The sequence below is a fragment of the Arthroderma uncinatum genome (assembly GCF_011692745.1).
Source record: "Arthroderma uncinatum strain CBS 119779 chromosome Unknown scaffold5, whole genome shotgun sequence".
Taxonomy (NCBI): domain Eukaryota; kingdom Fungi; phylum Ascomycota; class Eurotiomycetes; order Onygenales; family Arthrodermataceae; genus Arthroderma; species Arthroderma uncinatum.
The window spans coordinates 1,198,123-1,223,680 of NW_022983867.1; the positions used below are offsets into that span (position 1 = coordinate 1,198,123).

The 25,558-nt window shown below is 48.9% G+C and overlaps 7 protein-coding genes across 7 annotated transcripts; 3 read left to right on the forward strand and 4 right to left on the reverse strand.

Moving 5' to 3' along the window:
* Positions 1–1,044: 1,044 nt before the first annotated feature.
* Positions 1,045–2,736, forward strand: GIQ15_06757 (HAL protein kinase; the record flags this gene model as incomplete). Its single annotated transcript, XM_033554174.1, has 2 exons — positions 1,045–2,538; positions 2,605–2,736. The coding sequence occupies 2 exons, from the start codon at positions 1,045–1,047 to the stop codon at positions 2,734–2,736; spliced, it is 1,626 nt and encodes a 541-aa protein (XP_033403689.1).
* Positions 2,737–4,955: 2,219 nt separating this feature from the next.
* On the forward strand, positions 4,956–5,879 carry GIQ15_06758 (reduced viability upon starvation protein 161; the record flags this gene model as incomplete). Its single annotated transcript, XM_033554175.1, has 4 exons — positions 4,956–4,968; positions 5,032–5,151; positions 5,211–5,358; positions 5,426–5,879. The coding sequence occupies 4 exons, from the start codon at positions 4,956–4,958 to the stop codon at positions 5,877–5,879; spliced, it is 735 nt and encodes a 244-aa protein (XP_033403690.1).
* A 3,269-nt stretch (positions 5,880–9,148) lies between these two features.
* On the reverse strand, positions 9,149–9,955 carry GIQ15_06759 (AT hook domain-containing protein; the record flags this gene model as incomplete). The annotated part of the gene is made up of 1 exon (XM_033554176.1): positions 9,149–9,955. The coding sequence occupies one exon, from the start codon at positions 9,953–9,955 to the stop codon at positions 9,149–9,151; it is 807 nt and encodes a 268-aa protein (XP_033403691.1).
* Positions 9,956–13,997: 4,042 nt separating this feature from the next.
* On the reverse strand, positions 13,998–16,173 carry GIQ15_06760 (uncharacterized protein; the record flags this gene model as incomplete). The annotated part of the gene is made up of 7 exons (XM_033554177.1): positions 13,998–14,122; positions 14,191–14,214; positions 14,295–14,387; positions 14,483–14,812; positions 14,909–15,013; positions 15,102–15,261; positions 15,946–16,173. 7 exons carry the CDS (start codon positions 16,171–16,173, stop codon positions 13,998–14,000), a joined length of 1,065 nt encoding a protein of 354 aa, XP_033403692.1.
* A 2,613-nt stretch (positions 16,174–18,786) lies between these two features.
* Positions 18,787–21,985, forward strand: GIQ15_06761 (uncharacterized protein; the record flags this gene model as incomplete). The annotated part of the gene is made up of 4 exons (XM_033554178.1): positions 18,787–19,237; positions 19,418–21,063; positions 21,133–21,213; positions 21,278–21,985. The coding sequence occupies 4 exons, from the start codon at positions 18,787–18,789 to the stop codon at positions 21,983–21,985; spliced, it is 2,886 nt and encodes a 961-aa protein (XP_033403693.1).
* A 662-nt stretch (positions 21,986–22,647) lies between these two features.
* GIQ15_06762 (uncharacterized protein) lies at positions 22,648–23,778 on the reverse strand (the record flags this gene model as incomplete). Its single annotated transcript, XM_033554179.1, has 1 exon — positions 22,648–23,778. One exon carries the CDS (start codon positions 23,776–23,778, stop codon positions 22,648–22,650), a length of 1,131 nt encoding a protein of 376 aa, XP_033403694.1.
* Positions 23,779–24,244: 466 nt separating this feature from the next.
* Positions 24,245–25,534, reverse strand: GIQ15_06763 (uncharacterized protein; the record flags this gene model as incomplete). Its single annotated transcript, XM_033554180.1, has 1 exon — positions 24,245–25,534. The coding sequence occupies one exon, from the start codon at positions 25,532–25,534 to the stop codon at positions 24,245–24,247; it is 1,290 nt and encodes a 429-aa protein (XP_033403695.1).
* Between the last annotated feature and the right edge of the window lie 24 nt (positions 25,535–25,558).

Below are 25,558 nucleotides of genomic sequence, written 5' to 3' on the forward strand. Positions count from 1 at the left end.
CCGATCGAGTAGACAACGCCAAGACAGGCCAAGAGCGATGAAGTAACAAGCTGGACGGGATTCAACAACAAGCCACAGAGAGGCCTGACGGATACCTGGCCATGCATGTACATACCTACCCACAGACCACGGCCAAACACCGACTCGGCGGCCGGCCCGGGGCAGCCATCTCAGCTTCTTCAGCTACAGTCGCGCCAAGAGCAATGTCAGACCAATGTCAGACCAAGGTCACCACGGTAGGGCTGCCGGCTGCTGCGGCTGTTGCCAGTAGGCTGATAGGGCTAGGACTGGTAGCACCAAGCAGGAGCGTACAGCGTACATCGTACAGAGGAGAGGTAGATCTAGGCCAGCCTGTCTTACGAGTACTGTAGCACGCACTCAACACTGCCTTTTCACTCCATCAGCTTCTCACTTCTCACTTCTCTCGTCTATCACAACTTTCTCTTATATCAAGCTGAGATAAGCTTGTGGCTGAAGGCTTGGCGTTAGTCAGCAGGAATGTTCCGGCGGGTGTCCTGATCGGGCAAGTCCACGCTGGGGGAAGCGACGCCCGCTTTCCGGGGCCCGCGGGTTTCCTGGTGCGCGATTTACGACATGCATCTTCCTGCATCTTCCTGCATCTTCGTGCATCGTGCTGCATCGTGATGCACTGGAGCGGCGGTGGTGGTGCATGCCGACCTATGCAGAGGTATGCAGCTCGATGCCCAGCTATGACAGGCGCGATTAGGCGCTGACCAAGCCACAACGCAAGCAGCAAAAGCAAGAAATCCGCAGGAAAGAGAGTGCGGTGGCTGACTAAGCCACCTGCCCACCTCCTCCTCCGCCGTTTCGCCTTTTCTTCAACCTCATTTCTACACACACACACACCTACACTACACACCCCACACACCAGTTACATATATAGCAGCACAGTTGCTCCGACCGTTTTGTCGTCGCGCTGACTGCCGGGCCCTGCCTGGCTTCTTTTCTTCTTCCTCTTCTCGTCTCTTTTTGCTGCTCTCCTCCTTGCTTCTCCTCGGCTATCACCTTCTCCGTCTACCGCACATGAATTCACTAACGCCGCTCTCCTCCCCGGCCCCGTCCTCCGTCTCCTCCTCGACCTCACACTCGCAGCATGGAGACCAGATAACACGCGCCATGGAGGACACTCACCTGGCTGCTGCTGCTTCTCCTGTTCGTCCACCGTCTGCTACCACGGCTCCTGGTCCTCCCAACACCGCTTCTTCCACCGCCACAACCGCCTCGGCCCTCTCTTCGATCTCTCCCCAGAAACCCCCCAAGGCAAAGATGACCAACAGGATCTCCCGCATGTTCTCGCAGACTCGCTCGTCGACGACGTCGGCCGCTGCTTCTCCCAGCAGACCGGCCCAGGACCCGCCCAGGTCTAATGGAGAAGCAGTTCCTGCCACCCCGATGCTGCCTCCACCATCGCCAGCCACCGTCCCAGCAGACAAGAAGGTGGACCAGAAGGTGCCGGACAAGAAACCAGAGTCTAAACCGGCAGACAAGAAGGTCGAGAAGGGCAAGGAACCAGTCCAGCCCCAGAAACGCTTCGAGATCCTCCCGGACGGCACCCACATACACACTCTCAAGTCCACCAAACGCCAGGAGAAGCTCTCAGACATGCTACGGGACATGATCGGTGCCGGCAAGAAGAAGGAGGACCCTCACGCCCAGCCCCAGGCCGACGACCAGCAGCAGCTCTCCCTCATGTCTACCTGGGTCGACCAGCTCAAGACAGAAAAGGAGAAGATGGCGACCGACAAGAAGGGCGGTCCTAACAACACCGCCTCCCTCGTCGACAAATACGGCAAGTGCCATGAAATCGTCGGCCGTGGTGCCTTCGGTATCGTCCGTATCTCCCACAAGATCGACCCCAAGGACTCCAAGACAGAACACGTCTATGCCGTCAAGGAATTCCGCCGTCGTCCCCAGGAAACGGTCAAGAAATACCAAAAACGCCTCACGTCTGAATTCTGCATCTCCTCCTCCCTCCGCCATCCAAACATCATCCACACCCTCGATCTCATGCAGGACGCTAAAGGCGACTACTGCGAGGTCATGGAGTACTGCGCCGGTGGAGACCTCTACACGCTTATCCTCGCCGCTGGGAAACTCGACGTGGGCGAGGCAGACTGCTACTTCAAACAGCTCATGCGTGGAGTCGAATACATGCACGAGATGGGCGTGGCCCATCGAGATCTCAAGCCGGAAAACCTCCTACTCACTACGCACGGTGCACTCAAGATCACGGACTTTGGCAACGGTGAATGTTTCCGCATGGCGTGGGAAAAAGAGGCTCACATGACCGCCGGTTTATGTGGGTCTGCGCCATACATTGCGCCAGAGGAATATGTGGACAAGGAATTCGATCCCAGAGCTGTCGATCTTTGGGCTACGGGTGTGATTTACATGGCCATGAGGACAGGTAGACATCTATGGCGTCAGGCGCAGAAGGAGGAGGATGAATTCTACGATCGATATCTGGAAGGGAGGAGAGATGAAGATGGCTATGCGCCTATCGAAACCCTGCATCGCGTGAGTACCGATTTTTTTTTTCACTTCTATGCATGATGTGCTTACTAACGATGGTTCTCTGTATAGGCACGCTGCAGGAATGTCATCTATTCCATCCTCGACCCCAACCCAGGTCGTCGAATTACAGCTTCACAGGTTCTCAAATCCGAATGGGTGAGGGATATCAAGCTGTGCAAAGCTGGTGAAGAGGGATTCTAACCTAACACGCTTGACTCACGGAATGAATTTCACTTCCGCTTCCGATGCCGTTACTGCTGATAGAAGTGGTCACGGCACGGGTCCGATTGGTGGGCCGACGAACGAGAAAAATAAAGAAGGATAGATGAAAAGGAACGGAACGGGCTGGCTAACTGACTTTCTATGATGCAAGTTGGGTGGCTTACTCCTTTCTTTTTCCGCTTTCCCTTCCCCCCCTGTTTGCGTTTTTGGTTGTGGTTGTGGTCGGGATCGCGGGTCCTTGGCCTTTTGCCTTCGACCGCGGTGGCTATGGCACTTCTTGGTGTAGTTCTACCGATGGTCGGTGGTTCTACTAGGTGGTTTGGTTGGTCTAATGAATTACGATCATTTCTCTATATTCCGAATTACTTTCTTTCTCTTTCTCCTTATCTTTCTCTCCCTCCCTTCCTCTCCATCTCTCTCTCTGGCGCTGACAATACTTATTCTGTGCCTATATATGTGCCCCATCCACATCCACTACACTACCCCTTTTCCGTTTCTATTCTTCTTTCATGTTATAAACTCTACTTTTTGCCAAATAGGTATTGGCATTGGCTTGCGATGAATTCATATGCACAGGGATACGTGATATGGTCTTGCCTTGCTTTACTTGGATTTGGACTGGGGTTGGATTCGATATTATACGGTCGATTGATTAGATATATGATTTAACGTATTTCTCGTTCTCTCTCTCTCTCTTCTTCGGTTGGTTGGGTGGTCGGTTCTCTCTTCCTTTTGCATATATCACCATACTCTCTCTGCACATATATACCACACTATATCCACGCCGAGAAACACACCATCATCCCACATTTCGATCGGCTGTTATTTCGTCATTGCTTATTGCTTGTTTTGTTTTTTATCGTTTCTTTTCTTTTTAGATCGGCCTTCTATGGCTTATCTAGAGAACCCTGCCCTCCAACGTGGCTCGCATGCATCTGCATCCTCACGCGATACGGACTACTCCGTAGCCAAGGTGGAGATGGGGAGATACGGGATGAACGATTCCCTTCCTTCGTGCCTTGATACGGAGCGTTCTTTTCTTTTTTGGCGTTTTGCTTCTCCCGCGGGCTGGGTACGAACTACTGCCTCACTCGCGCCCATTCATGCCTTATCCGCATCCCCCATACGGATGGACCCCTACCAATCACTAGCATATGGCGATCGGCGGTCGAGTCGGGGAATGTCCGAGAGAAAAAAAAAAGGAAGAGGAGGAGGGAGAAAATGAAGGGGGAGGAGGAGGAATAAAAACAAACATCCCTGTTTATAGTTACTTCCGGTTGGCGCGATTGATTTTTCGCTTATGACTTACGACGGCGTTATCTGATCTGATCTTATCTTTTCTTGGTGCTCTTTCTTGGCTGGTATGTTGGCTTAGTCTTCGTTCATGTTGGATTTATTGACTGCCGCCGCAACCTGAGGTCTCTATATCGGCTGGCATTTACATAGCAGTAGCCTGTATATACATCTTACTACCGTTGCTAGCCCCTTTGCATTTGTATATCTCAATGTTTATGTGCTAGATTAGCCTTATAAGTGCCATCCACGGCATCAGCATCATATCTACCCTTCATCTCAGTGATAATGTCTATACCATCCAGTGAATCGTTATATCTTGTTCTATAAACAGATATCAGCTCCATTCTTCACGTGACGTATGCGCCACATAAGCGCCAAGCCGCGCGCCCTCCACAGCCACATCCAACTCAACCAGCGCATCGAGCGAACTTGGACCGAACCATCGACCAGTTCGCCCTGTTAGCAAGTCTACCATCTGTCCAGATACATAGAACAGACCTGCGATCCTGCTAATTATCCTGACTACACCACCAGCGAGTATACCCGCCTGTTCTACGCCTCCGAAATCAGCTCCGTGCGAACACGCAAGCTATCGCTGCCCCGCCAAAAGAAGGAATTCGCTCGACGCCGTTATACCAGCGAACCTTGCTCCAGATAAACGCTTGATAGCCTTTGGGTTCTACTCCTCATTGTTTATCAACCTCGCTTTGATAGCTTGTTACTGTTCGCGACGACTCTACGATGTCTTGGGCTGGTATGTGGATGCAGCGGGATCCCGGCGAATTTCTCTTCAACTAGTCAGCTAGATTCGATTATCGATCTGGGCTTTCCAATGACTGAGGCTGATGCGGTTTTTTCGATTAGGATTTAAGAAAAATGTCAACCGGGCAACGACCCAGGTGATGATGAAGACTGGTACGTCTGCTCGAACCTGGACCTGTACGCTGTTTGGACAAGGCTGACACTGGGGGATAACAGGTCATGTTGAGAAGACCAATGATCGCGACTATGAAATTGAAGAAAGACGTTATCGCACAATGGAATCCGCGGCGAATAGGCTGCAGAAGGAGGCAAAGGGGTATTTGGACTCATTGCGAGGTTAGCACTGCCATTCAGCCCTGGTGTCTCACAGAACAGGTCGCTAATAGTCTTACTAGCTATGACTGCTTCTCAGATGCGAATTGCCGAGACTATTGACGCCTTTTACGGCGATGCTGGTGCCAAGGATGGAGTGAGCAGGAGTTACAAGCAGGCCGTTGAAGATCTGGACGCAGAAACGATCAAGGCTCTCGATGGGCCCTACAGGTTAGCAATCCTCGTCCACTCATCTTGCACTTGCAAATTGAGATTCATCAGTTTAACGTGTCCCTAGAACAACTGTTCTTGACCCAATTTCTCGTTTCTGTGCATACTTCCCCGACATCAACGAATGCATCAAGAAACGCAACCACAAGCTTCTCGACTACGACTCTATGCGTGCCAAAGTCAAGAAGCTCGTGGAAAAACCAGACAAGGATGCCACCAAGCTACCGCGCGCCGAAAAGGACGCTGAAATGGCCAAACAGGCCTACGACCAATTAAATGAACAACTATATAACGAATTGCCCCAGCTTATCGATCTGCGGGTTCCCTACCTCGACCCATCGTTCGAGGCTCTGGTCAAGATTCAGCTCCGTTTTTGTGCTGAGGCGTACAGCCGTATGGCTCAGGTTCAGCAGTATCTCGACTCGGACACGAGAGAGGAGTATGCTGCCGGTAACCTGGATAATAAGGTAGAACAGGTGCTGCAGGAGATTAGAGATTTAAGCATTGCTGGGACCGTTTGACCTGAGGGCTAGCCTTGTTCTGTTTCGTCTATGAAGTAACGTTTTAGCGTGTTTTCAATATATCATATCTCATCTTCTTTTTGTCGGCTTATCCTCCTTCTCTTTTCTATTTTCCCCTGCTGAGATTTGGGGGCTGGAGAGCGGATATATATAGATAGCTATGGATATACCCTTGCTACTTTATAATGGTTGCATCAGCCTTCTACCGATCCATGCACGGGTGTTCGGTAACCGTCGCCCCCGAAACCTTCCAGGAGTTTTCCTTGTTGTTTCGTCCTGGCCTCGAGATAAGGGCCACGGTCACGGACCCAGAGACGCCTTATACCCTGCCTGCGATTTGCGATTCCCCGTCAAGAGCTCTATGGCACTATACCCCGAGGGGAAACTGCATACGAATAGGCTACGGTTACGTGAGAGATCTCCTACATATAGATCCTACCCCTTTCCGGGCGGCTAATCAATCAATTTAAGGCCAATTTAAGGCTTGTCCGTCCCGTTCAAACTAGTAAGATGCCCCTATAGACAATGAAGAACGAGGTGCTGTTCAATTCCGTATCGGGCATAGCCATTAACCCCCCTTCCTCCCACACTGTCTTTGGGTTTTCGGGTAGGATCATATCGAGTAAGTCCGCGCCTGCATATACACCATTGACTCGATCTCACGCAGCGGCAGTCTAGTTAGACGTATATATCCACTGATCCCCCCCTGATAGAGCAGATAACTGCACAAGGGCTTAACCTAATGGCTCTACCTGTGCCTTGGACTCGACTCCTAGAGGATACCAGTTGATGGGTAGTCACGGAATAAGCGAGCGACATATGCAAGCCATATGCTTGTCATGTATGCATAAAAGTCATTGTGTATACATATGTTCCCTGCAGGTACGTACACTTTGGTGTGAAAGTACATACTTGTATCAGGAGGAAAAGCCCGAATACAGGAGTCGCCCCCGGTGAGCCTGGCAGGCTCCGACCAGTATAGTAAGTACCCCGCGGAGACTCAGGGACAGGCTCAGCTCCAGGATTATCGTTTAGAAGGCCCTTGGGAACCCCTTGCATCTATATTTAATGCGAATATCTATCACGTGAATAGTAGATCTTAGGCTACTGGGAGCAACCTTGAAGGGAATGGCCCGTGATGGATAAAGAGTCCCATGTTTGAAAGGCGTCTCCTGGTTCAAGGGGTCATTTGCCCCTGGCCAGTTGGAAGTCTGCCGTGGCGCTGACTGCGTTCTCACCCTGAGATCCCTGCTGCCTGTCTATGCGTTAGTTGAAGCCTTTCCTTAGAATAAACACGACGCCAGCAGCTAAGCGAACTTCCTGATGTCTGTTCGTGCAATTTCCCTTGGTCCATATCGTGCCAACTCAGTAGGCAACCCAACTGCATGATGCAATAGGTTGCAATATGGGCGAATGCTAGGGTTATGTATTGGATATAAAGAGCCGAAAGGTCCGTGCGTCCGTCTGAAGAAGCAGCCATTAACAGGATATTCTCTGGATAATTCGACTGCAGCAGTCTATACTTGAGACAAAGAAGCTCGAGATTCGAATAAATAGGCAGGAGGAATCCCAGCTGTACTGTGCGGTCTTAGCCGTGGCGGTGTAGGCAACTGATGCTAGATAGGCTATACGGAAGAGCTCCCCAGGCAGCCACAAAACATAGATTTTGGACAAAGCAGTGTGTACCCACGGTCGAAGTCGGATAGCAGCGTGATAAAAGGTTATAAGCAGTCGGCGTCTCTAGGAGGTGAGGAATGGCCCAGTAGGATAGATATCGCCGGTCTTGACCAGCGCGTTCGTCCGGCGGACAAGTGATCCCGGCTTCATGGGAAGAGATGAGACAAGCAAAGACCGAGCACACTCATGGTGGGAATGACGTTGCGCGGCCGGATCGCCCTCGACGCTCAATCCTGTCTTGCCGCGAGATCAGAGCGAGGTTGTTGATATATAAGACCGTCGATATAGCCTGGGAAGCGGCTCTGCAGGCGCTAAACCGTAGGGGGCAACTCCCTATTGCCCTGGCAAACTGTTAGGTAAAATAGCCTAAGGAGAGGATGCGATGAGCGAGTATTGTTCGATTGGCTCTAGAAAGTCAATTAAATGAATATAACCTTATCGGTGTCATGTTTTCTAGAAGAGGGCTTTTATTTACGAACAGACAAGGTGTACGGAGTAGATGTAAAGGCAGGGGAGCAGCGGACAAACGGTCAGTTAGCCTGGCTGGCCGTTGGAGAGAGGGAAAATAATGTGATTGGATAATATCTCGTTGATTCATAGATAAAAACAGGCCAAATCTATTCGTACATTGTTCATTAGGAGCGTAGCTTTTGAAGTAAATCAAATGAAACAAGCAGCGCAGCAAACAGTTACATCAGTACAAAGGAGAAATGGGTATGAGCCAAACGAAGGAGAGAAAGAGCTGGGTCCCGTGGATGATGATTGGCGGGTAGTTGACACGGAACGAGACCGTTTGGTGCTTCGGCCCCTTTTGCCAGAATGATAGCAGCTTTCCAGGGTCTCCATGCAGGCGCAAAGGAGACATCGGCCAGGAACGCGTAAAAGAAGCGAGGCTTTGACGACCTTCAAGACGTCTGGAAGGGTCGAATATTCGATGAATGGTGCGGCCATTCAACCAAAGGGGGCCAAAATATATCCCATGCGGATGGAGACCAGATAGACAGAGCGAGAATTACAAGCAAAACAACAAACAAAACCAATAAAAACAAAAAAACAAAAAAACAACAATTTTAAGACGATATAACAACAGGTCCGTGAAATTTGCTAAATGATCAGATTTGCCTCCCACGCATTTTTAGACCAAGAGGAAGAGACACCGTCTCATCAAGATTCCTCTTCCAGTAGGATAAAAGAAATTGGGAACAAGACTGTTCCCGATAGGGAATACCGGCCGTGAAACCTCCGAAAAGCGTAGATAGGTAGGGCGAAAGAGCGCGCGCAGTGAAATCGATTCCATATTAGGCTGGATTCGTAACTTCGTTTGGGAGGCAGTGGTCTGAGAGAAGGACGGGAAGGAAAGGCAAATTTTCGAGAAAAAAAAGAATAAAAAAAAAGAAATAAAGCAAAAACAAAATGGAAACGCGGGCGAACGGCTTGGCTACGTTTTCGCATCAAGTCATCGCGACTTGGTTCATGAAAGGATATGTCTCTGTCGACCTCATTACTCCTTATATCGTATTTCGTCCACGCGACTGGCTTTTATGGGGCGCTAAGTATCATATCATGATATGTGTGCTGCCCCTTGCGGGTCGCTATGAACCCTTGTCTTCTTCTAGGCCTTCAGCGGCTTGTATAGATGACGCTCGTTCCCGGCTAACCGGGGACTCTGGTTTTGTTGCAGCTATTGTTGTTGTGCCTTCCGGTCGTTGGCCATTGCCGCTTACCGGCCCAGATGTAGGAGACATGCGAGGATCTGGATCTGGAGCTGCCCTACTGGGTTCTTTTGCTTCTATAATCATCGGCGAATCCTGTAGCATCGCGCCACCCTCCACTCGCGGTTGTATTGGCTGCGGTCGAGGTATTCTTTGCGCCTGTATGCCCTGTATCTGTGATGGTGGTGTCTCGGTCCCATGATACTGTACACTCATTGGCGTTGGCGGGTCGGGCTCGCGCATTTGCTCGGATGGAGGTGGTCGTTGGGCCATTGCAGGAGAGTACGGGGTTTGGGGTCCTCCCGGAGATGCTGTGTGCGGAGGTCCTACTCTATAGCCAGCTCTTGGTGTATGATTCGGTCGAGCGAGGTGAGGCTGTAATCGAGCGGCTTCTTCTTCAGCTCTCCGATTACGTTGCTGTATATCTAATTTGCTTGGTCGTCCACGTTTGCGCGGAGGTTCTCCACGACGAGGTTCTGGGACACGGGGAATCGGCACCCCAGGGCGGATTTCGGAGTATCGTTCGGCTTCAGGGCGCGGTTTTGGTTGAATGGCGCGGGGAGCGGAGGATGACGGCCTCTCTAACGTTCCAGGCGGCGGTCGTTTCCCAATAATCGGGGACATCTGCAGGGTGGTTGGTCCCGGGAGACTCTGTCTGTACTGTTGACTCGTGTACTCCTGTTCCATGCGATAGAACGCCGTTTGGCAGGAGCTGAGTGACCGCCCTACGTATCCAACAGTCAATATATGCTGTTAAAGCGTGTGCGCGGAGTGAACAGTGAACATCATCGTCCAGACAATCCTGCTGAATAAAGATCACTTTGGTGGGTGATGGGGGGGTTGAGGGGGTTGTTACCCGGTGGAAGTGGAATCTCCATCCAGCTCGGGGCTATACGGTTCTCCCTGATAATACTGAAGAGGTACGCCGAGGAGATTCCCGCTTTCTTCAATATCTCAGTAAGTAGAAAGTTCTGTGAGGGAAGAAAAACATATCCAAGTCAGCGGGGACCAATAGAACAAAAGATATATACGGGTTAAAGGAAATGATATCAGTACCCTCTCCTCCTCCGTCCATAGTTTGTCCTGTTGGTGGGACATATCCGGATCATGTACAACTGAAATAGGAACGAATGCACATATGTTGACAGCTCATATAAAAACCGAGCAAGATACACAAGGAAAATTGCAGCAGACTCGCGGTAGAGGGGATGAGAGAGCTAAGTTCACACGTCGTAGTCGAAAGTAGCTGATGAAATAGTTTGGACGAAATGGGGAGTTGCTACAGCCAGCAAGCAGCTGCGCAAAACGAAGGTAGAGAAATGAAGATTGGATTGATGGTAAAAAAAACAACAGAGATCCAACCAACGGTAAATAACCCCACACTCCGGGACGTGGGGGAGGGTTCAAGAGATGTTTTGATCAAAGCCGTAACCCGTTTTCCTTCAGCAACGAATAGCTGAGCAAGCGGCAGCGGCAGCGCGAGGCCACAGAAAGGGAATCTTGTATATAATAACGAACGGAAGCGTGGGCGCGGGAGTGGCGACACGCAATTGAAACCCAGGACAGAGAGAGTGAGTGTGAGAGAGATTGTGTGTGTGTACAGCGGGAATATGTAAGTCGGCAGGAAAGAATTATGTTGGTACAAGGATACTAGCCACGAGGGTGGTAGTAGTTGTCACCATTGAGCTAACGGGGATTGGGGATTGGTGAAGCAAACAAAAAAAAGAAGAATAAAGCATAAAAAAAGCGTAACAGGAAAGTAAATAAGAAGCTCGTATTTAATTCATTCGTAGGACAACTAGAGCAGTGTTTCTGGGTGTGCGACAAAGAAGCTGGGGCATTGATTTGGCCGGTTTTGCATTGATTTTTGGCCGGACGGGGCAGTATAGCTTGAGATAACGGGCGTATCAATGAGCACTGCTGGAATGGACAACGCGAGTTCGTTATTCCGGGAACATCAAGGAGAGACTTGAAACGAGTGATGGGGGAAGGGAACGGGGGACGGGGCAACGGGGCAACGGGGAAACAGGGGGAATAAAAGGGCCGTAAGAGGCAAAGGGAGAAGGGCGAGAAGGGGAAGAAGAGGAGGAAGAAGAAGAGGAGGAGGAGGAGGAGGAGGAAGAAGAAGAAGAGGAAGAAGAGGAAGAGGAAGAAGAGAGAGAGAGACAGGAGGTGAGATAGTTAGCGATGAGGTTGGAAAGACCGCGAGAACAAAAGAAGGTTGATTTTTATGGGGAAAAAAGGTACTCGCAAGTACAGCTACGGTCACGTCGATACCGTTTAAATACCAGGAGGGCCTCTTTTTTTCAGTTCGCTGGAAGAGGTACAAGCCGTTTGGGCGAGGCAGCCACACAAAATGAAGTACCGATCCCAGTGGGTACGTCTCTTCATGCAAGAGATGAATCCAAAACTCGCCAGGCTAGCCCGTTGCAGGCATGCAGGCAGGAGTTGCTTGGATATTTTCGAGCATCAAGCGGCCAATCAGTGAGGACGGAAAACCCGATTGACGGGCCAGCAAGGCTTGAAACACCTAGCCGGCCTTGAGAGATCGTGCCTCTGCCTCCTCCGTCTTGGTCACGACAGGAGGGCAGGACAGGACGGCGGCCATAAACGCGTCCAGGCAGCAGAGAGACGACGAGAGACGACACCCGTGAAGCAGTCGCATGCAGCTGCAGGGAACGAGGATGTGTTGCGGCCGGCTAGAAGATCGCTCCGGAGGGCTGGTCTCCCGTTCCTTTTTCTTTACCCTTTTTCCTCTTTCCTTTTTCTGTTATCCTTCTTATTTCGTCGTTTTCTTCCGACTGAGGAACGTATACTCCGTACAATCCTTCAAATAGGAGAGGGACACACGCAGCCCCAAAGTGATACCAGCGCCGGATGCCAGAGGGCAGACTGGGGGGTGGAGCTGGCCTAGGAAACCTGCAGACCTGGTCCTCTTTTTTTCTTTTCTTTTCTTATTCGTGCTGCTGCTGCTTCTCTTGACCTCAGGATGTGAGTCGCCCGGCCGTTGCCACTATCAAGCGCCGTCTGTTTGTGGACGAATGAGTTGTACTCCGTGGCAAATAGTTTCGATTTAACTGAAGCGCCTGTACGGAGTATATAGATTGACCAATATCGGGGCCAAACTTTGATCGTGTAATTCCTTCGTCCTGTCCGATACTGGTTGGTAGCCAGAAGCCGGAAGACCGGCCTTATCAGCGATCATATCATTATTTGCTTGTGCTAATTGCGCATATCGGCCAGGAACAAATGCTTCAAAGCGTAGATTGGCCGTTGGTGATTGGCTGCAGTGTCGTGATGAAATCCTGTGGATAACATTTTCTGTTTGGCTGTTTGGTGGAATGTAACTCTGTAATTCAAACGAAACAAAAGTCCTGAGACATCTAGAAACAAGTGCCCCGGAAGCTGTTCTCGAAGTTTGGCCGATAAGCCTCGTCGCACAGGGCGTCAACGAGGGAAGATTTGGGGGCTCCAAAATTAAACCCATGCCAGTGAAGCTGCGTGTTGGTCGGTTTTCTTTTTTTAATATTTTTGTTTTATCTTATTTTACTCTCCCTCATTTGCTCCCTTTTTCGGTGATAGCTGGTTGCTTCTATATACTGGTTCAATCCACGTCGATAAGCCCGTCTGTTCCCACAAGCAGCTGATCCTCGCTTCGCTCCCTATAAGAGCCCTAACTAGGCGCCAGAACCTAAGGCTATTCTCGGGTTGCGTGCTCGCCCTGGAGCTGTTTAGGTTGAGCTTCTCGCGGAGGATAGGATGGATCCGACGTGGAGAGGCACGGAAAGATCTGTAATTGGAGGGCAACACAGACGGGGAGGAGCCATGTTGCAGGGAAGCTGGATGATTGGAGCCGCCCTGCTGCTGCTGCTGCGCAACCCACGAGAAACAAACAAAGAAGAGGGCGGCTGGCCAGGGGGGATCTGGCTGGAATGGAGATCGTTGGGCGTGCAGGTAGATTATCATCTGTAGCACCGTACACCGTCGACTAGGGGGGAGGGAGGAGATATAGATAGGGTAGAACAAGTTTAGGAACCCAATCTCCTCTCTCGACTAGCAGGGTTTATTAGTCTGTTACTAGCCAGGCACCGGACGCCGGTGTAAACGTCTATTCTTCTACCTTTTTGCTCACAGCTCGTGTATCTCCCGCCTGTCCGGTGTAACGTTGTTTGATACGGAGTACGGAGTACATTGTCAAAAGTATCTTCCGGCTTGGTACATTGCCATGACTGAACAGGTTGCGCTGCAGCTGCATTCCCTCTCTCCCTCGTTCTGCTCCAGTCCGACTCTGCAACATGACCTTCCTCTTTTTTCTCGTGTTTTCTTCTTCTTCGGCTTCTTCTGCTTCCTCTTGGTGTATGGAGTACACCAAACGTCAGGCCAGACAGGTAGAGGGCGCTAGTAAGATATGCGAATCATCCGCTGGCCGGGTACTCTGTATATCAGCTCCACTTGGTCTGGATATGTATGAGTATGTTCCGTACTCAGTTCGTGTTGGTGGACCCTTGCTTGCACTACAGACGACCATACAGTAGCAACGGTTGGCATGTTCATATTAGCTGTCAGCAGGTTGTAATTTGCATTTCAGGCGTGCTCTTCCGTTTAACTACGGACGAATTGCAAAGAGATGAATAGCTTTGGGACCGGCCAAGAAGCTTAGTGAAATATGACAGGTTGTTATTCTCCCAGGCCACTCATAATAGCCGCCTAAAATTTTGAGCAGATAAAATCAGCTATCGTTCGTGGGCTCATGCTTAGGGTTCCCATCCTCTTCCTCTTCCAGGACGCCATGAGCGAGAGGTGGCACTTCTTGAGCTATTCCACTATACCAGTTATTTTTGTCGAGGTACAGTGCTGCAGGTAGGCCAGTTAGCTAGAATAAAATGTACGCGCCTCCCCATTAGGCATAGGAAGTGGCTTACCCATGAGTATGAACATATAGCTGTCTATGTTGTTTAAACCTTGTTAGTAGCTATAGATACAAGGTTACCAGGCCTTTAGTTGGGTCGCACAGCAGAGAACTCACCACCGTTGTCCAAAGCACCATCTCTGGTCTCCTTTGCAAGCAGCGTAATTGCCTCCCAGCCGTAACTATTCCCCTCGGAATTATTTACGTCCACTGGTTTTCCAGATTTTTTTTTAGCCACAAAAGCTATGGCGCTCGAGGCGCTATATTTGACCGCGCGCGAAATAAACCTGGGGCATAATACGTACCTGTTTCTAGCCCTGACAGAAGTGTTTCCGCGTGAGAGAACTCATGAAGAAGGGTGCCAGCTATGTTATTCTCAGTAATTTTGTCCAGGGGGGTATCCTTTTTCATATCCATTGCTCGGATATCTGCAAGGGGACCACTAAACTGGCTGTTACTCCATTCCTCAAATGAAGGCGGGCAGAGCACCAGAACCGTTATTGTCTTCCCATCGTCCAGTTCTACGTTTCTCGAGTAGGCATAGTCATCATTACACCCAACCCACCTATTTTCGACTAGTACTTGGCCGCCTCTTTCGGCAGGACGACTATCCCACCAGTCCTCCTTGTCAATCACTAGACAAACCAGGAGCAATTACGTTAGTGAAGATTGGAGAAAGAATATCCAGTGGGGCAGCGGTAATAACGGCATGGCGTATGAATCTGTCATACCTTCGATATCCTTTGGGTATTCCTTGGTGAAGAAATCTTCACTACACCATATATCAATATCCGGGTTCCGCTCAGTTGCGCTCCTCAGGAAGTTCTCCGTGCGGGCTAAATCGTACAATTTAGCATTAAATCTAGCCGGGAAAAATTGCCCAGGGTTAATAACTTATGATATCTCGCAAAAGGCTAAGCCCACCCGAATTCTCACTCCTCCCTCTGCCCCAATATACTTGGCCGTATATGGATTCAAAGGTCTCAAGAGCAGCTCGGTCATGCCCACCAATATTAGTCTTTCCATTGGGCTCCCATTTGAGAATAGTATGAAGATCTTTCAGTCGAATAAGCGCTGCGCGAGCCTATTCACAAAGTATTAGATTATAATATAGGACTGGTTGTCGTTGAAGTAAAACAACATGGAACCTCACAACTAGAATGGAATCGGTGATTCCTCTCTTTACCAGGCTGGTCTGTTTTTCATCACAGCCATATATTCCACTGGGGAAGCCTGCCGTCAGGTGGAGGAGCCAGATAAGAACCGTGTATATGGTAAGATAATTCATGTTGGCACCATCGTACTTTATCACATATATCAATAATATAGATATAATCTAAAAGTAGAGGAGAGAGACCTGGAGTATGGAATGGGGTATATATATTTCTAGCTCATATTCGTAGAGACATCTCTAGACGTCGAGCTTTGCCGGTTTCCCCACCGCCTTTACGTCGCGACAATATCGCGATCTAAAGGCGACCCGGAAGCGTTTCTGTCGCAAATAATAAAGCCAAAGACGTAAGTATAGGGATGTTATCTCATATTATACGGTGGTTGTTGGAGTTGAGGAGCTTCGTTTGTCTATCAACATTTTGGTGAGGTTGAAATATGAAGCTTGGCTCTGTTTGCGGTCAAGAGCTCTCGCCTCTAGCCCGAAGCAACGACTTTTCATCTCACGACTCGGTTTGTTAACATGTTTCTTAGGCGTGAAACCTCGAGTATCGCAGTGAGAAATGCGTTTGGAAGATATGCATTAAGTACTCCGTACTTGTACATATTCGCAGGACAGTTGCGCGTTGGATGGCGGTCTGTCACTTCGCTGAGAGCTCGCCCGCGCCTGGTCTTCAGCGAGCGTGTTATTGACGACGGCGGCGATAGAGAGAGATGAAAGACGGATGAGAGGAGTGCTATATGGCGCTGCAGAATGTTTTACATTCGCCTGGGGCCCATCGAACATACGCTGTCTGCCGCCGCTACATCGACATCGAGCCTGCATCTGCAGACTGCGGGATACTTTTGAGTATCACAACTCGACCCGTGGAGTTCCATGGACACAGGGAGTGTAATGTATCAATATGCATTTGCTGGTCTGCCTGACGTATGGAAGACACGAGCACTAGTTGCCAATGAAATGCTCTTCGATCCAATCAATGGATATCATCAGCCTTACCCGCGAATCCCCCGTCCATCTCACAAACCTTCGAAACTCGCTTGCTGCCCACGAACCAAGCAGCACCGCTCTGTTCAACATGCGTACAGAGGCTGCCAGTCAACTGATTTACTCCGGACTATGGCACTGGCCGTGTTGATCATCCGCCAATCAAGCCGTCCTCTTGATGCGGACATGGGAATTCGCGCCTCTCATGTTTTTGGGTTTCAGGTCGCGCTTTCATATAACTAAGCAGAGTCAGTCCGTGATGGCCTGTTATGAACTTCCGATCATCGATACAGAATGGGAAGTTTATATACATTTGGCTGTTATCAACTATACTTGATGGTTTGTTTTTTGTTGGGTGCTGCTGCAGGTAAAGCGTCTTCCGCCCCTTTTTTGCTCTCTCACCTGTGCTTCATACCGTGACATCGACTATACCTCTCTTTGACACCCTCATGTCTCTCCGGACGCGTCGTATCAGGTGTTCATACCTTCGACACGAATCTACTTGGCTACTATGTCCCAAACCCGGCCCCAACTTTTGGTGTGATGCAGCAACAGCTTTATCTCAGGGTACGACCCTCAGCCATGGCCAGGCGCATCTTCATCGCCTTCCGCACCATCTTACTAACCCAATTACTCTCATACTTTAACGGTTGGTTTGACCGATTTGCGGTTACATTGTGCAATCAATCTGGATATTTCTCCTGAATATTCAATGACTGTTTGAAAACGTCTTTCCGATAATCCGATTTTCGTCTTCAGCATTGCCGTTATACAGATTGCAACCAACAAACACTGGAAACATGGTGAATGGTGAATGGTGAATTGTGATTATGGCCCATGAACTACATACCAGCTTGGTAGGTTCGATGGTTTTTGGCCGGAATCAGGTCCTCGTCGGTTCGGCCTTGCATCTTGGCAACATCCGTCTCGTGCTTGTGGCGGGCCGACTGGTACATGCCGATTAAGTTGGACAAATGATGCCTGGGGCAGCCGGGCAGGCTATTATATGGGTATAGTGCCCTCTCTGGCCCGCATGGGCATGGCGATTCCGGTTTCCTGGACGTCCTGACGTCTTGAATGCCTTGGACCGCTGAAGACCATCGTTCATGTCTCCGGCTGTTTCGACACGTTTGCCAGGAACTGTCAATTTGATGTATGGTTATAAGGGTCCCCTGGAAAAGCAGTTCTGCGGGATTCTGCCAAAGAATCTCCGATGGTGATAATCCCTGGGTTGAGGATGATCGTTTCCCCGATGTACGTACAAGGGCCCAAAGTCCGTTCGGCCTGAACGAAGGACCAGCATGTTATTAGTTCTAGTTAGTGAGTGGTTGAGGCCTGCCAGAGCGGTTGGTCTCGTTTGTTTTTTTTTTTTTTTTTGCTGGAGTTTGGAACTAGTGCTACTGCCACTCACCTAAGCCACCTCAACTTTTTATTAGAAAATCTTCTTGCCTTTCGACCTCACCTCAAACCATCCAAAGCCATTGGTGTCTTCAACCAGCCTTCTTTTTTGTTTCTATCAGGCTATTTCCAGGACGGATAGGGGAGAAGAGTTGCAGATATCTGGAGAGATTATATCACTGATCCACTGGGAGTCACTGATACTTGATTTACGACTATGCCCTGCAGCTTGACTGCCATACCACCATCTGACCACCAAGAGGAGTTAAAAGAGCCCTGCAGCACCTGGGATATATAGAGAGACGCCCTCTAGGAGGACACAATAGAAGCATCACGAGGAGAGGACATGTTTCTTTGGGCAGCTTTGATGCTGGCTATTCACTGAAAATCGCATCTTCCCATCGCCTTTCATCCGAGGGGGACTCCAAGAACCTGTGTCTCTCCATCTTCATCACCAGCTCTCACTCCCTCTGCCTCGTCTCGGCCTTTTATTTTCTATTCCGTGCATGCCAGGCACCCATATCAACTCTTCACTGCGCCCGGAGCTCGGTTTTTTCTCTTCAGCCCGTCGGTTTTTATCTCCCTCCCTTTACATCCACGTATTGCCACTATTGCCACTGTGCCACTGCCCTTTTCGTCTTTCATTCACCCCCAAAAACTTCGAAAACTTCTAAAGTCGAACAACGTTCAAACCTCACGCATTTTTAACGTCTTCACGGCGCCCCCTGAGCCTCGCCATCTCACCACCCTACTGCTCTACCGTACTCCGTACATCTATCGGCCTGGGGGTAGTGGCAGTCGGTAACAGTTTCTCGCGGTAGGGGCTGCATGGTCGACGGCGTCTTGGCGGTAGATTTCCGATCCCCGGACAGCAAAAAAAGGCGTCAAAGAACCAAAACACCGCGAGAGCGTAAGAGTGTGTTGATGAGGGGCTTGGAGTCGCAAAATCTGTCCTCTCTAGCCTTTCTCGCTAGGTCCGATCATTACTTTTTTACTTGAAGCATCGCAGCTTTGACGGATAGACGCCATCTAAGGGAGTTTCCCGTTAGCCTCATGGCTCGCCATGATGATGTTGATGCGAAGGCAGAATCTGTAGCAGATGCGGTAACAGAGATGAAGCTGGAGCTAGACAACTCGACAGAGGATGTATCCCTCAATGGCAGGCCTTCTAAGAATGGCGAGGCCAATGGCACTCCCGCCACGCCAGCCAAATCATCAGCAGTCTCATCGCCCGAGAGGTCCTCTTCAACCCTAAAAGATGATGAACCTGAAGAAAAAGTTGGAGGCGACATCACCGTCAAACAAGAGCCGGGTCAGCCTCCGAAGCTGGCTCGCTCTGCCTCTAAGAAGGTTGTTCCAAGGCAGCCGCAGATGTTCGACCATCTCCCAGACAGCACTGAAGAGGCTACCTCCCTTTTTCAAGTAATGGATGCCTGCACGTATTCAAATAAGAATATGGGTTACACTGATCATGCCATGGAGTGTGACTGCGCAGAAGAGTGGAGTGAGTAATCCCCTATATAGACTTGTCCAGTTTATCACAGAAACCTTTTACCTTCAAGGACGCATTGCACTCTCATTGTCTTGCCCGTTTATCTTACTTCTTTATCTTTCCTACCTTTTTATATATATATATATATATATATAAGAATAACTATACATGGGCTAACTAAGACTGGTATAGACCCCAAGACAGGAATAAATGAAGCATGCGGAGAAGACACCGATTGCATCAATAGGGCGACAAAGATGGAATGTGTTCAGAACTGTGGATGCGGCGACAATTGCCAGAATCAACGGTTCCAGCAACGACAATATGCTGATGTTACTGTTATCAAGACAGAGAAGAAAGGATTCGGACTTCGTGCTAATACCGATCTTCGACCCAATGACTTCATCTACGAGTATATTGGTGAAGTTATCAACGAACCACAGTTTAGACGGCGTATGATTCAGTATGACGAGGAAGGAATCAAACATTTCTACTTCATGTCATTGAACAAGGGCGAATTTGTTGACGCAACAAGAAAAGGCAACCTGGGGAGATTCTGCAATCATTCCTGCAACCCCAATTGCTATATCGATAAATGGGTCGTTGGGGAAAAACTCCGCATGGGCATATTCGCTGAACGGTATGTCAAGGCGGGTGAAGAGTTGGTCTTTAACTACAACGTGGACCGGTATGGCGCCGATCCCCAGCCATGCTACTGTGGAGAGGCAAACTGTCTCGGCTACATCGGTGGGAAGACACAGACAGAACGAGCAACGAAGCTATCTAATGCCACAATTGAAGCTTTGGGAATTGACGATCTGGATAGCTGGGACACTGCTCTTCCAAAACGCCCAAAGAAGAAGAAGACTTCCGAGGATGACGAGGAATATGTCGATAGATTCCAGCCCAAATCACTGGACGAAGAGGGCGTCACAAAGGTCATGGCAACTCTCATGCAATGCAAAGAGAAGTGGATTGCTGTTAAGCTGCTAGGCCGTATTCAGCGCTGTGAGGATGAACGGGTCACCAACAGGATTGTTAAAATGCACGGTTATCAGATTCTCAACTCGCAGCTTGCTACTTGGAAAGAAGACTTCAACGTTGTCTTGCAGATTCTCCAGATCTTGGATAGATTCCCACGACTTACTCGCAACAAAATCATCGATTCCAAGATTGAAACTACTGTCAAGCCACTGACGGAGTGTGGCGATGAGCGAGTCGAGAAACAAGCTGCTTCACTACTCGAGATTTGGTCTGCCCTCGAAGTTGGTTATCGAATTCCTCGTATGAAGAGAGACCCCGCTACGATAGTTAATGTACCTTCCGCAAAACAATTTGAGCGCAGAGAAATGCGCGAGGATCGCCCACGGAAGTCGAGATCAAAATCACGCTCTAGGTCTCCCCGATCTCCTTCAGTTGACCCTACCAGGGTTGCCCCGCGTGGTCCGGCAGCTCTTAATAGAGGTGGAAAGTCCCACAGAAACACATACCATCAAGGGCCACGGCAATTCCGTCGCCCATTCAACCCATTACCTTCTGGATGGTTTGCGGCAGAGGCTAATGGGAAAACATACTACTACTCTGCTCGAGGCGATACTACATGGGCCCGGCCAACAGCGCCTGCACCACAGCCACCTCCTCCACCAAAGCCTGAATCAAAGGATAAAACACTACAGGATATCATCGACGGAATCATGAATACAAAAGAGGACACCCCTAAATCTAAGGATAAGTCTGCCACTCCTGCAACTCCCGCCGATGTCCCGGAAAAGAAGGCACACAAGCAAAAATGGAAATCATATAGTGAGGAGAAACAGAAAAGGCTTTACGAAAATACTGTATGTTATGCGCGTCAAATTCTTGCCCTTACCTCGATCATGGTATAAACTAACCTTACTGCTTTATAGCTGTTCCCACACGTCAAGTATGTGATGGATAAATTCAAACACAAGCTGCCCAAGGAAGACCTAAAGCGATATGCAAAGGAGGTAGGTTATTTACTTTATTATAACCACATGAAGAACTATAAAACTGATCCTAAACTGTTAATAGGTTGGCAAAAAGCTTGTGAATTCTGATTTTAAGAATAACCGTGTTAGTGATCCAACAAAGATTAATGAAAAGCAAATAAAGCAAGTGAAAAAGTATTGTAAAGAATACTTTGACAAGGCTGTTGCAAAACACCGAGCGCATGAGAAAAAGAAAGCCGAGTATAGAAGCAAGCACAACAAGTCGACAAACAATGGCTCGCAGGAACAAGTTGATGCTGGTGTGGATAAACAAGATGAAAGCGATGCTGAAGGTGATGTTAATCTATCCGACAATGATGACCTCAATCAAGAGGGAATCCAAGGTTCATCACCGCAGGAAGATGAAGGTGTGACACTAGGAGGCAGCCTAAAGAGGAAGCGCGATGTTGAGAATGCAATAGGGGAGGCCATTAATGAAACATTTGAAGGATCGTCCCCTTCCAAACGGCAACGATCTGAATCTCCTCCAGTACCTCCGCCACCGCCACCACCGATGAGCCCTGGTAATTCTATGGCGGTTGACGATTTTGACGGGGGGTTAAAGAGAAAAAGGGATGACGAAGTCTACCTAGATGATGATAACACACCTAGCTCGAGATCGCCAGGGAAGGAAAATTCATATGGAACTCCCCCCCCTCCTCCACCTCCTCCACTCCCAGCAGATATGCCAGATAGAAGCCTTGACCGGAGTGGCTACCAGCAAGACGATGCAGGCGAAGAGAGCATCTGACCATAGACGATGGCAAGGCTCTTCTTATAGAATTTGGCCCGGCAGAGGCGCCAATCATGCTTTCATCCATCCGGCGAAGTGCAGGAAAATAAACCCTCCTATCCAATTCCCCCTTATAATCATTCATTGAACCCATAATTTCCTTCACTTCAAATTGACCTTCCCTTCGTTGAATAGTTTATTATAATAAAGCTATTCCAATACCCACCACCCTGCAAGTTTGAGTTGAAAATTCTTGATATACCATTTTCCCAATACCTTACCTTATGTTTCCTTTCCCTCTTACCAAGCCTTGGCTCACCTTTGGCTCGCCGTTCCCGGTCCTCATACATGGTTTCTCGACTTGCATTACATTACACAGCAGATGAGCGACAAAGTTGTTTTTCGTTGGCTATGGAGCATCCTCTGTATTGTACTCACCGAGCGATTTCTGTGCTCGCTCTCCTTCCATGAAATTTGTTTTATTAGCCTTTATCATTCGTCTTGTTGCCTATATTCCCGATTGGGCTGAGATCTAGACGAAAGGAGAAATTAGTACAAAAGACAGAATTCAACTAGTACTTTACATATACCAGCAGTCCAGATGTTATTCAACCGAGAATTCATATTTAAAAGAAGAAAGATATTGGGGCAATGCCGATATGAAAGCGGAAGATTTCACGTCAAACAGTGGGTGGAATATCCTCGAGCTCAGGGTCCGTTGGATAAATAACAGGCAAGCCCCGTTCCCTTCGCAGCCTCAGAGCTTCCCTTTTCCACTTCCAAAATGCATCCAACCGGTCCTCTCTCTGTAAGTGTCCAAATGTATCCGTTGCATTATCATACCTCAAGGCTGCCAGTTTCTCAGCAAGATGTACCTCCGTTTGAAAAACCCCATCAAGCAAAATCTTTATGCTCCCAATCGTTTCGTATAGGATAGAGCTATATTCGGCGGCATGGTAGTTCATACTCAACATGTACATGAGGCGCGAGACTAAATAGCGCTTCAGCCACTGGGGACGAACGACTATGCGGTGAACGTCTTCCCAGCCTTTCTCTTGAAATGGGTTGCCTCGGCATGATTTCCATTCTGCAAATGAATAGTACTCCTCGGATTCGGTCCAGTTGTCAAATATATCATCGGTTGCGATGTTATCTGTAGATTTCTGAAAGTCTATCGTTAGGACACCAATGGCCGTGTTGTTATTTGGACTGGTTGGCCGTAATCCTCCTTTGATGCTTTTGTTTTGAAGCGGTCTTCTTTGAGTCCACATTTCCCTTCGAGGGCCATGTCTGAGAAGATATACTAACAGGCGGTAGAAGGACCATTGAACCTCTGTTGCACCCATATCACTTTTGAACGCATTCACACCTGAAAGGGTTTCCCTTGTAACTGGGGCAGTACCAAAAGCCTGGATAGTCACGTCCACGTTATCAACTCGTCGAGCCAGAAATGGAACGCAAACTCGGCTCGGCCACACGTAGGTATCATTAACAAGCATTATATCGAACTTGTAGGTTAGCTCTCGCCGTTTCCTCCTTGTTCCCCATATAGGCCGATTCTGCAGTTCGTCTTCCTCCAAGAATTTGCCAATAGCATCTTTCGTCTCAGCGTAAAACTGTCGATTAACGAGGAGGAGAGGAAGGCTAGTGGTAGTGTATTCTTCCTTGGCTTCCCTGTGCTCTTCGGCTCCGGATGTAGGTCCATCTCGTTTTTCCGTGGCCGCTGGTTTGGTGGGCATGGAAACTGTAGACGTTAAGACAATGTCGACGATGATGTCTCGGAGTTCGCGAGGAAGACTTAGAATGGACATATTTTTTGGTCTAAATGTATTTAACTCTGTTTAACTGCATCGATATCTACCTCAAGATCCTTTAAAATGACGTGACATTGCAATCGATAGTGGGATTCCGTGGAGTGAACTTTGGAGGATGAGATGACGATCAGTGTCATCCATTCCAATTATTAATCAGTGACTTTCCCAGCGGAGTAGTATGGGTATATGTTGGAATATTGTCCAAACTCGCTTGTATTGTTAATTATATTTGTTCTCTAGTGAAAAAGTCTGTGTTATGCCTACACGGATGTATCAAACTTGGAAACAAAATACTAACTCGCTCGTTAGCGCAGCCATTTTAAGCCGCATCAACTTGATATTTAAACCAAACTTATTTAAAGGGTTGTTGACCTAGACTTAGTAGAGAATAGATATACAAATCGCGCCTTTTTAGGGGGTATCCAAGTCCAAGAGTCAATAATGGCATTAAACAGGGTATCAACTAAAGTTGGAATTTCGTTCGGACTTTTTCCATGCGGCCCTTCCACTCCCAATCTTGACCACTCTTCCTCTGAATCCCTTTATCGATTCGCCGTAGTTTTAGAGTAAAACGTGGGCCTAGCTCTTGTAAACCTGCACGAATCCCCTCCACACCCTTCATCTCTACCCCATTAGCGTCAACTACGCATTTCTCAGTCTCTCTCTTGTCGCGGAACATATATCGATGCCGCCTGACAAATATATAATCACGCTGATTATGCAATGTCACCACTTGCCTCCCCTGTAACTCCGGCTGTGGTGGAAACAGGGTGCGGAATAAGTGAGCGGTCAATAGGCCAAGCGGAGTCCGGAAATTGTTAAGGATAAGTTCAGGCCAGTGGCCGGTTGGATTTCCGTGTCCAGGGAGCTTTTTGCCCTCTATCCAGTTGCTAATGGAAAAATGAAATGTCGGTCCAACGGGAAGGTGTACTATAGTCAGGCCCGAGACACGTTTCAGGTCCTCCTCCAACACCACAACAGCGGTATAGTTTCGATTGGCGGCAAAGGATGAAATCTCTCGTATGGAGAATTTATGACTATATCTATGCGCCGAGCGGCGGATATAGACACTGTTAGGGAAAAACTCTGTTAGAAGTTTGGCTTGCTGGTGAAGGGTGGAATTTAGCGAGGTCGTGATTAGTATTTTAGGTGGTGGAGGAGTTTCGGTTGGGAAGAGACTGGGGAATTTCGCAGCAAGCGCATCAGGCGCAAAATCAATATTCGTGCTTCGAGTCGACTGTGTAGGGCTCGTTGCTCGTTCTGTGGCGGATGGGACTCTGTTCTTCCTTGTCTGGGGACCAGATTTCTGACTTGGTTTGTCTTCTTCTCCGTCTTCCACGTCCTCATCGCTGCCGAAATCAACCATACTGTCGACATCGTCTGAGGCATCGTCACCGCTACCAGCTTCGTCTCCCGAGGGTATCAAATCATCTTTCTCCTCCTTCTCCTGCTCCTCTTCTTGTTTTCGTCGCTTTATTCTCTCCACGTCGAAGCTCAACCCTAGCCCATCTTCAACATCGCTGCCGGTGTCATCCCACACTCGCTTTCTCTCCAATGTCAAGGGTACATTCCGCTTCAATCGTTCCGCTTTCAATTTCGGGTTCTTTGCTTCTTCCTTCCGTCTGGCAAAGCGCAATGCTCGTGTCTCTGCGTCCTTGGTCTGCTTGCGTCTGATATGGAGCTGCTGTCGTTTTAGCTTGTTGACTGGTTTATATTCCATCCCAGATGGCTGGGGCCCGTTAGATTTAGCCATCTTCAGTCCTGAAAGCCGTTCTAA